General features: G+C 46.5%; 1 protein-coding gene across 1 annotated transcript in view; it reads right to left on the minus strand.

Moving 5' to 3' along the window:
• LOC116359717 (dedicator of cytokinesis protein 1-like) overlaps positions 1-17,500 on the minus strand; it is a gene marked incomplete at its 5' end in the record, with an annotated part of 464,327 nt that overhangs the window by 16,399 nt on the left and 430,428 nt on the right. The window contains 2 exon segments of the mRNA XM_031813059.1: positions 3,420-4,132; positions 5,357-5,560. Of these exon segments, the coding sequence (XP_031668919.1) occupies positions 3,420-4,132; positions 5,357-5,560 (917 nt within the window).

Consider the following 17,500-nt stretch of genomic DNA (forward strand, 5'->3'; position numbering starts at 1 on the left):
AGAGAGAGAGAGAGAGAGAGAGAGAGGAGATGAGAGAGAGAGAGAGAGAGAGAAAGCAGAGAGAGAGGAGAGATGAGAGAGAGAGAGAGAGAGGGAGACAGAGATGAGTAGAAAACAGAGAGAGAAAACGAGAGATTATTGGGCTACATATAACATTGGAAGTGAGTAGAGTCCTGACTATAAAGTCTGGCTATAACAAAGTTCTGTTTCCTGGGCCGTAGTTCCCTGAGAGAGACCTGGGCTGCTGTCAGTCTGGCTAAAGTTCCTGGGGCTGTAGTTCCTGGGGCCATAGTTCCTTGAGACAGTCCTGGGCTGCTGTCAGCCTGGCTAAAGTTCCTGAGGCCGTAGTTCCTGGGGCCGTAGTTCCTGGGGCCATAGTTCCTTGAGACAGTCCTGGGCTGCTGTCAGCCTGGCTAAAGTTCCTGGGGCCGTAGTTCCTGGGGCCGTAGTTCCTTGAGAGAGACCTGGGCTGCTGTCAGTCTGGCTAAAGTTCCTGGGGCTGTAGTTCCCTGAGAGAGACCTGGGCTGCTGTCAGTCTGGCTAAAGTTCCTGGGGCTGTAGTTCCCTGAGAGAGACCTGGGCTGCTGTCAGTCTGGCTAAAGTTCCTGGGGCCGTAGTTCCCTGAGACAGTCTCCTGGGCTGTTGTCAGCCTGGCTAAAGTTCCTGGGGCCGTAGTTCCTGGGGCCGTAGTTCCTTGAGACAGTCCTGGGCTGCTGTCAGCCTGGCTAAAGTTCCTGGGGCCGTAGTTCCTGGGGCCGTAGTTCCTTGAGACAGTCTCCTGGGCTGTTGTCAGCCTGGCTAAAGTTCCTGGGGCCGTAGTTCCTTGAGACAGTCCTGGGCTGTTGTCAGTCTGGCTAAAGTTCCTGGGGCTGTAGTCCCTGGGGCCGTAGTTCCTTGAGACAGTCCTGGGCTGTTGTCAGCCTTGTCTGTTGTGCTATGGCTGTGCTGTTCTGTCCTTACAGCATATTCATTATTGCCGTGTGCAGGCACGCACACACACACACACACACACACACGAGCCAGCGGTAGTGATGATAGTCCACCTCGTGAATTTATACCATGTAAATCCTCCTCCTATCTTTGAGTGATCAATACCACCTCCTCCTCCTACCTTTGAGTGATCAATACCACCTCCTCCTCCTATCTTTGAGTGATCAATACCACCTCCTCCTCCTACCTTTGAGTGATCAATACCCTCCTCCTATCTTTGAGTGATCAATACCCTCCTACTCATCCTATCTTTGAGTGATCAATATCCTCCTCCCTATCTTTGAGTGATCAATACCCTCCTCCTCCTATCTTTGAGTGATCAATACCCTCCTACTCCTCCTATCTTTGAGTGATCAATACCCTCCTCCTCCTATCTTTGAGTGATCAATACCCTCCTACTCCTCCTATCTTTGAGTGATCAATATCCTCCTCCCTATCTTTGAGTGATCAATACCCACCTCCTCCTCCTATCCTTGAGTGATCAATACCCTCCTCCTCCTCCTATCTTTGAGTGATCAATACCCTCCTACTCCTCCTATCTTTGAGTGATCAATACCCTCCTACTCCTCCTATCTTTGAGTGATCAATACCCTCCTCCTCCTCCTATCTTTGAGTGATCAATACCCTCCTCCTCCTCCTATCTTTGAGTGATCAATACCCTCCTCCTCCTCCTATCTTTGAGTGATCAATACCCTCCTCCTCCTATCTTTGAGTGATCAATACCCTCCTCCTCCTCCTATCTTTGTGTGATCAATACCCTCCTATCTTTGAGTGATCAATACCCTCCTCCTCCTCCTATCTTTGAGTGATCAATACCCTCCTATCTTTGAGTGATCAATACCCTCCTCCTCCTCCTATCTTTGAGTGATCAATACCCTCCTCCTCCCATCAGTGTTAGTTAATAGCGTCTATAGATCCATGTCTAGGGTTGATTCAGTGTGTGTGTGCTCTTCCATACTGAACTGGCCCAGGGTCTAGCAGGTAACATTGCCAGCAGCATTGTGTCCCAGCTACAGTAGGAATGACTCTGAGAAGAACAGGACACAATAGAGTGTTGTTCAGGAAGACCACAAATATCATGTCTGTACTAGGGGAGATGGAGAGTTAAGGACCTGAAATACTGAGCCACGGTCAGTCTGTTCTGTTCTCTCCATGCGTCAACACCACCACCATGTTATCACATAAATAATCCTCATTGTGCCCATCATTTTGACAACACTGCAGGTGATGGAATAAACGTTTGTTCGAGGAAATAAATCCAGGGACACTTTTTAATGGGCCAACAACAGGAGAGGAGAGAGAAGAAGTAGCTCAGGAGGAACTGCTCCTCCCTACCTTCAGGCTCAAACTCAACCCTCTATCTGCCACCTCTGGTCTCTAGGCCCTCCCACCCCTACAGGAGGGCAGCTCCCCCTCCCTACCTTCAGGCTCAAACTCAACCCTCTATCTGCCACCTCTGGTCTCTAGGCCCTCCCACCCCTACAGGAGGGCAGCTCTCCCTCCCTACCTTCAGGCTCTGCTCAAACTCAACACTCTGCCACCTCTGGTCTCTAGGCCCTCCCACCCCTACAGGAGGGCAGCTCTCCCTCCCTACCTTCAGGCTCTGCTCAAACTCAACACTCTGCCACCTCTGGTCTCTAGGCCCTCCCACCCCTACAGGAGGGCAGCTCCCCCTCCCTACCTTCAGGCTCTGCTCAAACTCAACACCCTGCCACCTCTGGTCTCTAGGCCCTCCCACCCCTACAGGAGGGCAGCTCCCCCTCCCTACCTTCAGGCTCTGCTCAAACTCAACACCCTGCCACCTCTGGTCTCTAGGCCCTCCCACCCCTACGGGAGGGCAGCTCCCCCTCCCTACCTTCAGGCTCTGCTCAAACTCAACACCCCGAACACTCTATCTGCCACCTCTGGTCTCTAAGCCCTCCCACCCCTACGGGAGGGCAGCTCTCCCTCCCTACCTTCAGGCTCTGCTCAAACTCAACACCCCGAACACTCTATCTGCCACCTCTGGTCTCTAGGCCCTCCCACCCCTACGGGAGGGCAGCTCCCACTCAGCCCAGTCCAAGCTCTTCTCTGTCCTGGCACCCCAATGGTGGAACCAGCTTCCCCCTGAAGCTCGGACAGCAGAGTCCCTGCCCATCTTCTGAAAACGTCTGAAACCCGACCTTAAATAATCCTCCTTTCACTTGAGCCTCCCCACCCCTTCTAGCTCGGACTCTACTGACAGCCCGGACTCTACCGACAGCCCGGACTCTACCGACAGCCCGGACTCTACCGACAGCCCGGACTCTACCGACAGCCCGGACTCTACCGACAGCTCGGACTCTACTGACAGCCCGGACTCTACTGACAGCTCTGACAGCTCGGACTCTACTGACAGCTCTGACAACTCGGACTCTACTGACAGCTCTGACAGCTCGGACTCTACTGACAGCTCTGACAGCTCGGACTCTACTGACAGCCCGGACTCTACTGACAGCTCTGACAGCTCGGACTCTACTGACAGCTCGGACTCTACTGACAGCTCGGACTCTACTGACAGCCCGGACTCTACTGACAGCCCGGACTCTACTGACAGCCCGCACTCTACTGACAGCCCGGACTCTACTGACAGCTCGGACTCTTCTGACAGCTCGGACTCTACTGACAGCTCGGACTCTACTGACAGCTCTGACAGCTCTGACTCTACTGACAGCTCGGACTCTACTGACAGCTCGGACTCTTCTGACAGCTCGGACTCTTCTGACAGCTCGGACTCTACTGACAGCTCGGACTCTTCTGACAGCTCGGACTCTACTGACAGCTCGGACTCTACTGACAGCTCGGACTCTACTGACAGCTCGGACTCTACTGACAGCCCGGACTCTACTGACAGCCCGGACTCTACTGACAGCCCGGACTCTACTGACAGCCCGGACTCTACTGACAGCCCGGACTCTACTGACAGCTCGGACTCTACTGACAGCTCTGACAGCTCGGACTCGACTGACAGCTCTGACAGCTCGGACTCTACTGGCAGCTCGGACTCTACTGGCAGCTCGGACTCTACTGGCAGCTCGGACTCTACTGGCAGCTCGGACTCTACTGGCAGCTCGGACTCTACTGACAGCTCGGACTCTACTGACAGCTCGGAGTCTACTGACAGCTCTGACAGCTCAGACTCTACTGACAGCTCTGACTCTACTGACAGCTCTGACTCTACTGACAGCTCTGACAGCTCGGACTCTACTGACAGCTCGGACTCTACTGACAGCTACGTTATTGAGGGAAAATCTACTTTCTATGCCTGTGATATGTGGTTGTCTCACCAAGCTACCTTAAGATGAATGCACTAACTGTGATATGTGGTTGTTCCACCTAGCTATCTGGAGATGAATGCACTAACTGTAAGTGGCTCTGGCCAAGAGTGTCTGCTAAATTACTAACATGTCAATTTAAAATGAGTAGGAGAGAGTAGGATGAGATGAGAGGAGGAATTAGGACAGAGAAAGAGAAGAAGTAGAGAGGAAGAAAGGAGAGGAGAAGAGAGGAGAGCAGAGAAGAGAGGAGCAGAAGGGAGAAGAGGAGAACAGAGAAGAGGAGAGATGAGAAGAGAGCGGAGAAGAGGAGAGATGAGAAGAGAGGAGAGCGGATAAGAGAGGAGACGAGAGCACAGGAGAGAGGAGACGAGAGGTGGAGAGAGCACAGGAGAGAGGAGACGAGAGGTGGAGAGAGGAGGAGAGAGGTGGAGAAGAGAGCACAGGAGAGAGGAGACGAGAGGTGGAGAGAGGAGGAGAGAGGAGGAGAGAGCACAGGAGAGAGGAGACGAGAGGTGGAGAGAGGAGGAGAGAGGTGGAGAAGAGAGCACAGGAGAGAGGAGACGAGAGGTGGAGAGAGGAGGAGAGAGGTGGAGAAGAGAGCACAGGAGAGAGGAGACGAGAGGTGGAGAGAGGAGGAGAGAGGTGGAGAAGAGAGCACAGGAGAGAGGAGACGAGAGGTGGAGAGAGGAGGAGAGAGGTGGAGAGAGCACAGGAGAGAGGAGACGAGAGGTGGAGAGAGGAGGAGAGAGGTGGAGAAGAGAGCACAGGAGAGAGGAGACGAGAGGTGGAGAGAGGAGGAGAGAGGTGGAGAAGAGAGCACAGGAGAGAGGAGACGAGAGGTGGAGAGAGGAGGAGAGAGGTGGAGAAGAGAGCACAGGAGAGAGGAGACGAGAGGTGGAGAGAGGAGGAGAGAGGTGGAGGAGAGAGCACAGGAGAGAGGAGACGAGAGGAGGAGAGAGGAGGAGAGAGCACAGGAGAGAGGAGACGAGAGGTGGAGAGAGGAGGAGAGAGGTGGAGAAGAGAGCACAGGAGAGAGGAGACGAGAGGTGGAGAGAGGAGGAGAGAGGAGAACAGAAGAATAGAGGCGGAGAGAGGAGGAGAGAGGAGGAGAAGAGAGCACAGGAGAGAGATATTACCAGTGTCTTGACTCCGTACTGTTTCTCCACTTTCTCTCTGAGCTGTTTGAAGCAGACCTCCAGGCGGTCATGGAAAGGCCTCAGAGCCTCAGTCACTTTCTCTCCATGGATACGAACTCCATCAGCTAGGTAAGGGATCTGGAAACACACAATGATCACAACGGTCATCTAAAGGGGTTTGAACACACACACGCACGCACGCACGCACGCACGCACACACACACACACACACACACACACACACACACACACACACACACACACACACACACACACACACACACACACACACACACACACACACACACACACACACACACACACACACACACACACACACACACACACACACGTCAAGTAAGGGACCACAACACAACAAAATGGACACAAAACTCCATAACATTCCTCTCCTACTGGTGTCAGGTGGTATATTATACTCCATAACATTCCCCTCCTACTGGTGTCAGGTGGTATATTATACTCCATAACATTCCCCTCCTACTGGTGTCAGGTGGTATATTATACTCCATAACATTCCCCTCCTACTGGTGTCAGGTGGTATATTATACTCCATAACATTCCTCTCCTACTGGTGTCAGGTGGTATATTATACTCCATAACATTCCTCTCCTACTGGTGTCAGGTGGTATATTATACTCCATAACATTCCCCTCCTACTGGTGTCAGGTGGTATATTATACTCCATAACATTCCCCTCCTGCTGGTGTCAGGTGGTATATTATACTCCATAACATTCCTCTCCTACTGGTGTCAGGTGGTATATTATACTCCATAACATTCCCCTCCTACTGGTGTCAGGTGGTATATTATACTCCATAACATTCCTCTCCTACTGGTGTCAGGTGGTATATTATACTCCATAACATTCCTCTCCTACTGGTGTCAGGTGGTATATTATACTCCATAACATTCCCCTCCTACTGGTGTCAGGTGGTATATTATACTCCATAACATTCCCCTCCTACTGGTGTCAGGTGGTATATTATACTCCATAACATTCCCCTCCTACTGGTGTCAGGTGGTATATTATACTCCATAACATTCCTCTCCTACTGGTGTCAGGTGGTATATTATACTCCATAACATTCCCCTCCTGCTGGTGTCAGGTGGTATATTATACTCCATAACATTCCTCTCCTACTGGTGTCAGGTGGTATATTATACTCCATAACATTCCCTTCCTACTGGTGTCAGGTGGTATATTATACTCCATAACATTCCTCTCCTACTGGTGTCAGGTGGTATATTATACTCCATAACATTCCCCTCCTACTGGTGTCAGGTGGTATATTATACTCCATAACATTCCTCTCCTACTGGTGTCAGGTGGTATATTATACTCCATAACATTCCCCTCCTACTGGTGTCAGGTGGTATATTATACTCCATAACATTCCCCTCCTGCTGGTGTCAGGTGGTATATTATACTCCATAACATTCCCTTCCTACTGGTGTCAGGTGGTATATTATACTCCATAACATTCCCCTCCTACTGGTGTCAGGTGGTATATTATACTCCATAACATTCCCCTCCTGCTGGTGTCAGGTGGTATATTATACTCCATAACATTCCCCTCCTACTGGTGTCAGGTGGTATATTATACTCCATAACATTCCCCTCCTACTGGTGTCAGGTGGTATATTATACTCCATAACATTCCCTTCCTACTGGTGTCAGGTAGACACTGGGACTTAGAACTGTTAATTACGTCCGAACTCACAGTAAGTCATGGTGTGTGTGTGGGGGGGTGTACTTGTTTGTATGTTTGTGTGTGTGTGGGGAAGTGTACTTGTTTGTGTTTGTGTGTGTGTGTGTGTCTGTGTGTGTGTATGTGTGTCTGTGTGTGTGTGTCTTTAGAACCCACGCCTGCTGAGAAAGCCAAGGGAACATGGCCGTGTTCATTAAAACCCCGGTAGAATGTAGAAGGCCTGGTTGCCATAGTCACCTCACCGCCCCATGCTCCTACTCTCTAGACACACTGGGGGTTTCTCTTCTGTTATCACACTGCTCCTTTACATGACACAGCAAAACTAAGAGTACACAGGACTGGCACGGGACTGACGTGGGACTGACACGGGACTGACACAGGACTGGCGCGGGACTGACACGGGACTGACACAGGACTGGCACGGGACTGACGTGGGACTGACACTGGACTGACACTGGACTGGCACGGCATTGACACGGGACTGGACTGACGTGGGACTGACACGGGACTGACACTGGACTGACGCGGGACTGGCACGGGATTGACACGGGACTGGACTGACGTGGGACTGACACGGGACTGACACTGGACTGACGCGGGACTGGCACGGGATTGACACGGGACTGGACTGACGTGGGACTGACACGGGACTGACACTGGACTGGCATGGGACTGACACTGGACTGACACGGGATTGACACGGGACTGGACTGACGTGGGACTGACACGGGACTGGACTGACGTGGGACTGACACGGGACTGACGCGGGACTGGCACGGGACTGGCACAGGACTGACACAGGACTGGACTGACGTGGGACTGACACGGGACTGACACTGGACTGACGTGGGACTGGCACGGGACTGACACGGGATTGACACGGGACTGGACTGACGTGGGACTGACACGGGACTGGACTGACGCGGGACTGACACAAGACTGACACAAGACTGACACAAGACTGATAGAGAGTGTAAAAGTAGGCAGGCAGGTAGGAAGCTAGAGCGACGCACGATTGGCCCAGCGTCGTCCGGGTTAGGGGAGGGTTTGGCCGGGGTAGGACGTCATTGTAAAATAAGAATTTATTCATAACTGACTAGTTAAATAAAGGTTAAATTAATGAATAAATAAAAAGCCAGGGGATTGCCTATAGTAGTTGTCTGAGTCTAGCCTTTATGACGCTATGAGAGAGCACATGCAAAGACACACATTATAGAGTGCCTATAGTAGTTGTCTGAGTCTAGCCTTCATGATGCTATGAGAGAGCACATGTAAAGACACACATTATAGAGTGCCTATAGTAGTTGTCTGAGTCTAGCCTTCATGATGCTATGAGAGAGCACATGCAAAGACACACATTATAGAGTGCCTATAGTAGTTGTCTGAGTCTAGCCTTCATGATGCTATGAGAGAGCACATGTAAAGACACACATTATAGAGTGCCTATAGTAGTTGTCTGAGTCTAGCCTTCATGATGCTATGAGAGAGCACATGCAAAGACACACATTATAGAGTGCCTATAGTAGTTGTCTGAGTCTAGCCTTTATGACGCTATGAGAGAGCACATGTAAAGACACACATTATAGAGTGCCTATAGTAGTTGTCTGAGTCTAGCCTTCATGATGCTATGAGAGAGCACATGTAAAGACACACATTATAGAGTGCCTATAGTAGTTGTCTGAGTCTAGCCTTCATGATGCTATGAGAGAGCAGATGTAAAGACACACATTATAGAGTGCCTATAGTAGTTGTCTGAGTCTAGCCTTCATGATGCTATGAGAGAGCACATGCAAAGACACACATTATAGAGTGCCTATAGTAGTTGTCTGAGTCTAGCCTTCATGATGCTATGAGAGAGCACATGTAAAGACACACATTATAGAGTGCCTATAGTAGTTGTCTGAGTCTAGCCTTTATGACGCTATGAGAGAGCAGATGTAAAGACACACATTATAGAGTGCCTATAGTAGTTGTCTGAGTCTAGCCTTCATGATGCTATGAGAGAGCACATGCAAAGACACACATTATAGAGTGCCTATAGTAGTTGTCTGAGTCTAGCCTTTATGACGCTATGAGAGAGCACATGCAAAGACACACATTATAGAGTGCCTATAGTAGTTGTCTGAGTCTAGCCTTCATGATGCTATGAGAGAGCACATGCAAAGACACACATTATAGAGTGCCTATAGTAGTTGTCTGAGTCTAGCCTTCATGATGCTATGAGAGAGCACATGTAAAGACACACATTATAGAGTGCCTATAGTAGTTGTCTGAGTCTAGCCTTCATGATGCTATGAGAGAGCACATGTAAAGACACACATTATAGAGTGCCTATAGTAGTTGTCTGAGTCTAGCCTTTATGACGCTATGAGAGAGCACATGCAAAGACACACATTATAGAGTGCCTATAGTAGTTGTCTGAGTCTAGCCTTTATGACGCTATGAGAGAGCACATGCAAAGACACACATTATAGAGTGCCTATAGTAGTTGTCTGAGTCTAGCCTTCATGATGCTATGAGAGAGCACATGCAAAGACACACATTATAGAGTGCCTATAGTAGTTGTCTGAGTCTAGCCTTCATGATGCTATGAGAGAGCACATGTAAAGACACACATTATAGAGTGCCTATAGTAGTTGTCTGAGTCTAGCCTTCATGATGCTATGAGAGAGCAGATTTGTACCTTGTCAGCTCGGGGGTTTGAACTTGCAACCTTCCGGTTACTAGTCCAACGCTCTAACCACTAGGCTACCTGCCGCCTCTACACTCTAACCACTAGGCCACCCTGCCGCCTTGACACTCTAACCACTAGGCTACCCTGCCGCCTCTACACTCTAACCACTAGACTACCCTGCCGCCTCTACACTCTAACCACTAGACTACCCTGCCGCCTCTACACTCTAACCACTAGGCCACCCTGCCGCCTCTACACTCTAACCACTAGACTACCCTGCCGCCTCTACACTCTAACCACTAGACTACCCTGCCGCCTCTACACTCTAACCACTAGACTACCCTGCCGCCTCTACACTCTAACCACTAGGCCACCCTGCCGCCTCTACACTCTAACCACTAGACTACCCTGCCGCCTCTACACTCTAACCACTAGACTACCCTGCCGCCTCTACACTCTAACCACTAGGCTACCCTGCCGCCTCTACACTCTAACCACTAGGCCACCCTGCCACCTCTACACTCTAACCACTAGGCTACCCTGCCGCCCCAAAATGAGGCAACAGGAAGTGGCTAATAAGTCTGGCTGTACATCTGACTGGCTGACTTACTGCAAATGGAGAAATGATGTGACGAAACTCAACAAAGAAGAAGAAGAGACTGTATTATGAAGCCAAGATCAATGATATACAGAATGATGGGAAAAAAACTTAGGAGAACTTTAAATGACATAATGGGCAGAAAGACAAATTCAACTCCATCTTTTCATCGAATCAGATGGCTTATTCATCACAAAACCATTTGATGTTGCCAATTATTTTAATGATGACTTCATTGGCAACGTGGGAAAATGTAGGCAGGAAATGCCGACAACGAACAGCGAGCTTTCATATTCATGCATAAAATATACAGATAACGAAAGAAAAGCTTAGCATATTTTAACATTGTAAAGTTAGTGTGGGAGAGGTAGATACTTTTTTTATTGATCAATAATGACAAACCTCCTGACATTGAGAATTTAGATGGAAAGCTACTGAGGATGGTAGCTGACTCTATAGTCACTCCTATCTGTCATATCTCTAATCTGAGCCAAGAGGAAAGTCTTTGTCCTCAGGCCTGGAGGGAAGCCAAAGTCATTCCGCCACCCAAGAGGGGTACAGATGCCTTTACTGGTTCTAAGAGCAAACTTATCAGCTTGCTGCCAGCTCTTAGCAAACTGTTGGAAGAAAATGGTGTTTGACCAAATTCAATGTTATTTCTTTCAAAATGAACAAGACTTAAAGCATGCTTATAGAGAAGAGCACTCAATGTGTATGGTACTGACACACATGACTGATGATTGGTTGAAAGAAATAGATGATGAGAAGATTGTGGGAGCTGTACTGTTGGATCTGGACGGCTCTGACTTAGAATACGTGGACAACTACAAATACCTGGGTGTCTGGTTAGACTGTAAACTCTCCTTCCAGACTCACATCAAATATCCCCAACCCAAAGTTAAATCTAGAATTGGCGTCCTATTTCGACAACAAAGCATCCTTCACTCATGCTGCCAAACATACCCTTGTAAAACTGACCATCCTACCGATCCTCGACTTCGGTGATGTCATCTATAAAATAGCCTCCAATACTCTACTCAACAAACTGGATGCAGTATATCACAGTGCCATCCGTTTTGTCACCAAAGCCCCATATTCTACCCACCATTGCGACCTGTATGCACTCGTTGGTTGACCCTCGCTTTATACTCGTCGCCAAACCCACTGGCTCCAGGTTATCGACAAGTCTCTGCTAGGTAAAGCCCCGCCTTATCTCACTGCTCACTGGTCACCATAGCAGCAACCACTCGTAGCATGCGCTCCAGCAGGTATATCTCACTGGTCATCCCCAAAGCCAATTCCTCCTTTGGTCATCTTTCCTTCCAGTTCTCTGCTGCCAATGACTGGAACAAACTGCAAAAATCTCTGAAGTTGGAGACTCACATCTCCCTCACTAGCTTTAAGCACCAGCTGTCAGAGCAGCTCACAGGTCACTGCACCTGTAAATAGCCCATCTGTAAATAGCCCATCCAACTACCTCATCCCCATACTGTATATATTTATTTATCTTGCTCCTTTGCACCCCAGTATCTCTACTTGCACATTCATATTCTGCACATCTTCTGCACATCTACCATTCCAGTGTTTTAATTGCTATATTGTAATTACTTCGCCACCATGGCCTATTTATTGCCTTAACTCCCTTATCTCACCTCATTTCCACTCACTGTATATAGACTTTTAGTTTTCTTTTGTTCTACTGTATTATTGACTGTATGTTTTGTTTATTCCATGTGTAACTCTGTGTTGTTGTTTATTCCACGTGTAACTCTGTGTTGTTGTTTGTGTCGAATTGCTGCGCTTTATCTTGGCCAGGTAGCAGTTGTAAATGAGAACTTGTTCTCAACTAGCCTACCTGGTTAAATAAAGGTGAAATCAATTAAAAAATATATGCTTTTCCAATGTGATGTAGTTTAGATGGTTTTCTATTGAGATGTAGTGAGATGTAGTTTAGATGGTTTTCTATTGAGATGTAGTGAGATGTAGTTTAGATGGTTTTCTATTGAGATGTAGTGAGATGTAGTTTAGATGGTTTTCTATTGAGATGTAGTTTAGATGGTTTTCTATTGGGATGTAGTTTAGATGGTTTTCTATTGAGATGTAGTGAGATGTAGTTTAGATGGTGTTCTATTGTGATGTAGTTTAGATGGTTTTCTATTGTGATGTAGTTTAGATGGTTTTCTATTGTGATGTAGTTTAGATGGTTTTCTATTGAGATGTAGTTTAGATGGTTTTCTATTGTGATGTAGTTTAGATGGTTTTCTATTGTGATGTAGTTTAGATGGTTTTCTATTGTGATGTAGTTTAGATGGTTTTCTATTGAGTTCTATTGGGATGTAGTTTAGATGGTTTTCTATTGAGTTCTATTGAGATGTAGTTTAGATGGTTTTCTATTGAGATGTAGTTTAGATGGTTTTCTATTGAGTTCTATTGAGATGTAGTTTAGATGGTTTTCTATTGTGTTATATTGAGATGTAGTTTAGATGGTTTTTCTATTGAGTTCTATTGTGATGTAGTTTAGATGGTTTTCTAGTGAGATGTAGTTTAGATGGTTTTCTATTGAGATGTAGTTTAGATGGTTTTCTATTGAGATGTAGTTTAGATGGTTTTCTATTGAGATGTAGTTTAGATGGTTTTTCTATTGAGTTCTATTGTGATGTAGTTTAGATGGTTTTCTAGTGAGATGTAGTTTAGATGGTTTTCTATTGAGATGTAGTTTAGATGGTTTTCTATTGGGATGTAGTTTAGATGGTTTTCTATTGAGATGTAGTGAGATGTAGTTTAGATGGTGTTCTATTGTGATGTAGTTTAGATGGTTTTCTATTGAGATGTAGTGAGATGTAGTTGAGATGGTGTTCTATTGTGATGTAGTTTAGATGGTTTTCTATTGTGATGTAGTTTAGATGGTTTTCTATTGTGATGTAGTTTAGATGGTTTTCTATTGAGATGTAGTTTAGATGGTCTTCTATTGTGATGTAGTTTAGATGGTTTTCTATTGTGATGTAGTTTAGATGGTTTTCTATTGTGATGTAGTTTAGATGGTTTTCTATTGAGTTCTATTGGGATGTAGTTTAGATGGTTTTCTATTGAGTTCTATTGAGATGTAGTTTAGATGGTTTTCTATTGAGATGTAGTTTAGATGGTTTTCTATTGAGTTCTATTGAGATGTAGTTTAGATGGTTTTCTATTGTGTTATATTGAGATGTAGTTTAGATGGTTTTTCTATTGAGTACTATTGTGATGTAGTTTAGATGGTTTTCTAGTGAGATGTAGTTTAGATGGTTTTCTATTGAGATGTAGTTTAGATGGTTTTCTATTGAGATGTAGTTTAGATGGTTTTCTATTGAGATGTAGTGGTTAAATAAAGGTTAAATAAAAAATAATAACTAAAAATATGTCAGTGCTTTGATATCACTGACCATAACCTGTTGTTGAGAAAACATGGCACTTATCGTAAGAGTAGGGGTGTTAACCCCGGTGTCCTGGCTAAATTCCCAATCTGGCCCTCAAACCACCATGGTCACCTAATAATCCCCAGTTTACAATTGGCTCATTAATCCCCTGAACATGTTCTCAGTCAACTTACCTGGTAAAATAACGGATAAAAAAAAATAATAATAATAAAAAATAAAAAATAAAAACCTGTGAGAAAACTTGTGTTAATGGCTTTTCAACCTTCAGCCATACCATGGATTCAGAGCTATCTATCTAATAGAACTCAGAGGGTGTTCTTTAATAGAAGCTTCTCTATTGTCAAACATGTAAAGTGTGGTGTACCGCAGGGCAGCTCTCTGGGGCCTCTACTCTTTTTAATTTTTAACAATGACCTGTCATTGGTGTCATGACTGTCTTGATCAGGTCAGGTTACAGGAGACCACAACCCTACAGATTATCTCTCAACCCCAACAGAGGAGAGATGTGTGGGTCTGAAGATGTGGGGGGTTTTATGGCCCCACGCCCCTTGTAAATCTCAGGCCACAGACAAATTCCTTTGTCCCGTCACTAGAACCAGCCTCAGAACATTAAACATGAAATAAAGGGACTTTGGAGGCTCTGGTAACGAATCGTGTTTGACTTTATAACAAGCTGAGTGTCCCTACAGCTAATCATCTTGAAGAGTTAGTTTTTCTACAGACAGGAGGCTCTGGTAACGAATCGTGTTTGACTTTATAACAAGCTGAGTGTCCCTACAGCTAATCATCTTGAAGAGTTAGTTTTTCTACAGACAGGAGGCTCTGGTAACGAATCGTGTTTGACTTTATAACAAGCTGAGTGTCCCTACAGCTAATCATCTTGAAGAGTTAGTTTTTCTACAGACAGGAGGCTCTGGTAACGCATCGTGTTTGACTTTATAACAAGCTGAGTGTCCCTACAGCTAATCATCTTGAAGAGTTAGTTTTTCTACAGACAGGAGGCTCTGGTAACGAATCGTGTTTGACTTTATAACAGGCTGAGTGTCCCTACAGACTGAGTCTCCCTACAGGCTGAGTGTCCCTACAGGCTGAGTGTCCCTACAGGCTGAGTCTCCCTACAGGCTGAGTCTCCCTACAGGCTGAGTCTCCCTACAGACTGAGTCTCCCTACAGACTGAGTCTCCCTACAGGCTGAGTCTCCCTACAGGCTGAGTCTCCCTACAGGCTGAGTCTCCCTACAGAATGAGTGTCCCTACAGGCTGAGTCTCCCTACAGGCGGAGTCTCCCTACAGGCTGAGTCTCCCTACAGACTGAGTCTCCCTACAGACTGAGTGTCCCTGCAGACTGAGTGTCCCTGCAGGCTGAGTCTCCTTACAGGCTCAGTCTCCCTACAGGCTGAGTCTCCCTACAGGCTGAGTCTCCCTACAGGCTGAGTCTCCCTACAGGCTGAGTCTCCCTACAGGCTGAGTCTCCCTACAGAATGAGTGTCCCTACAGGCTGAGTCTCCCTACAGGCGGAGTCTCCCTACAGGCTGAGTCTCCCTACAGGCTGAGTCTCCCTACAGACTGAGTCTCCCTACAGACTGAGTGTCCCTGCAGACTGAGTGTCCCTGCAGGCTGAGTCTCCCTACAGGCTCAGTCTCCCTACAGGCTCAGTCTCCCTACAGGCTCAGTCTCCCTACAGGCTCAGTCTCCCTACAGGCTCAGTCTCCCTACAGGCTGAGTCTCCCTACAGGCTGAGTCTCCCTACAGGCTGAGTCTCCCTACAGACTGAGTCTCCCTACAGACTGAGTGTCCCTGCAGCCAATGGTTTAAGTACAGTTAGGTGATGGTGCCTTATAGCAGGGATTTGTCGTCTCCTCGGGAACACCAAGCCATCCACATTTTGGATCTATTCCAGAGCACCTGATTCAACTCGTCAGCTAAATCACCAAGCCCTTGATCAGGCGGATCAGGTGAGATAGTTCAGAGCTACAACAACATTGTAAAACGTCAGGGGGTCACCGAGGAGAGGTTAGAAAAACCACTACTCTGCAGGAAGTCTCTCTAAGAACGAGTCGAATATTACAACCGATAGTATAGCTCCTCCCCCTTTTACGTCCTCCTCCCCCAGGTTTGAACATACAACTGTTCCTTAGTTCATATAAAAACAAAAATTGTTAAAGTTATGAATAAAAAATAAAATCCAATAAAAAAATAGGCTTGTTGATGAATAATAATTAATAATAATAATTAATTAATATGCGGTAATAAGTCAAAGGCACACAAAGAAAACATTTAATCCTCTTACAATGGGTTTAGTGCAGGTCTTTGGCTGCAGGAAGTCACACAAAGAGGTTTTATTTACAGTATACGCTTCCACAGCCAACAGACACTCTTACTGTCACCGTTCCACCGTACACAGCATCTTCAGTACAGTGTCTTTATGGCTTATATATTCACAGCAGCCAAACGCCTGACTAAAGGGTTTACTCTGACAACACAGAGGGGTGTGAAGTCTCTGGGAAAGAAGGGAGTGTGTGTGTGTGTGTGTGAGAGAGAGTGAGTGAGTGTGTGTGTGTGAGAGAAAGAGAATGTCTGCGTTAACCTATATAAGTCCTCTGAGTGTTCCAGTCTTCTATACTATACAGAGGGAACTCTGGCTAACAAAGGAGATAGATACAGAGTCCAGACATACTGATAGATACAGAGTCCAGACATACTGATAGATACAGAGTCCAGACATACTAATAGATACAGAGTCCAGACATACTGATAGATACAGAGTCCAGACACACTGATAGATACAGAGTCCAGACATACTGATAGATACAGAGTCCAGACATACTGATAGATACAGAGTCCAGACATACTGATAGATACAGAGTCCAGACATACTGATAGATACAGAGTCCAGACATACTGATAGAAACAGAGCCCAGACATACTGATAGAAACAGAGTCCAGACATACTAATAGAACCAGAGTCCAGACATACTGATAGATACAGAGTCCAGACATACTGATAGATACAGAGTCCAGACATACAGATAGAAACAGAGTCCAGACATACTAATAGAACCAGAGTCCAGACATACTGATAGATACAGAGTCCAGACATACTGATAGAAACAGAGTCCAGACATACTAATAGAACCAGAGTCCAGACATACTGATAGAGACAGAGTCCAGACATACTGAGGTCCTGGAACTATTGAGACCAGTTATAACAGGTCCTGGAACTATTGAGACTGACCCAGTTATAACAGGTCCTGGAACTATTGAGACCGGTTATAACAGGTCCTGGAACTATTGAGACCCGTTATAACAGGTCCTAGGAATTATTGAGACGGACCCAGTTATAACAGGTCCTGGAACTATTGAGACCAGTTATAACAGGTCCTAGGAACTATTGAGACGGACCCAGTTATAACAGGTCCTGGAACTATTGAGACCAGTTATTTATTTATTTATTTTTATTTTACCTTTATTTAACCAGGTAGGCAAGTTGAGAACAAGTTCTCATTTACAATTGCGACCTGGCCAAGATAAAGCAAAGCAGTTCGACAGATAAAACGACACAGAGTTACACATGGAGTAAAAACAAACATACAGTCAATAATGCAGTATAAACAAGTCTATATACAATGTGAGCAAATGAGGTGAGAAGGGAGGTAAAGGCAAAA

This window comes from Oncorhynchus kisutch, unplaced genomic scaffold (genome assembly GCF_002021735.2).
Source record: "Oncorhynchus kisutch isolate 150728-3 unplaced genomic scaffold, Okis_V2 Okis04b-Okis11a_hom, whole genome shotgun sequence".
Classification (NCBI taxonomy): domain Eukaryota; kingdom Metazoa; phylum Chordata; class Actinopteri; order Salmoniformes; family Salmonidae; genus Oncorhynchus; species Oncorhynchus kisutch.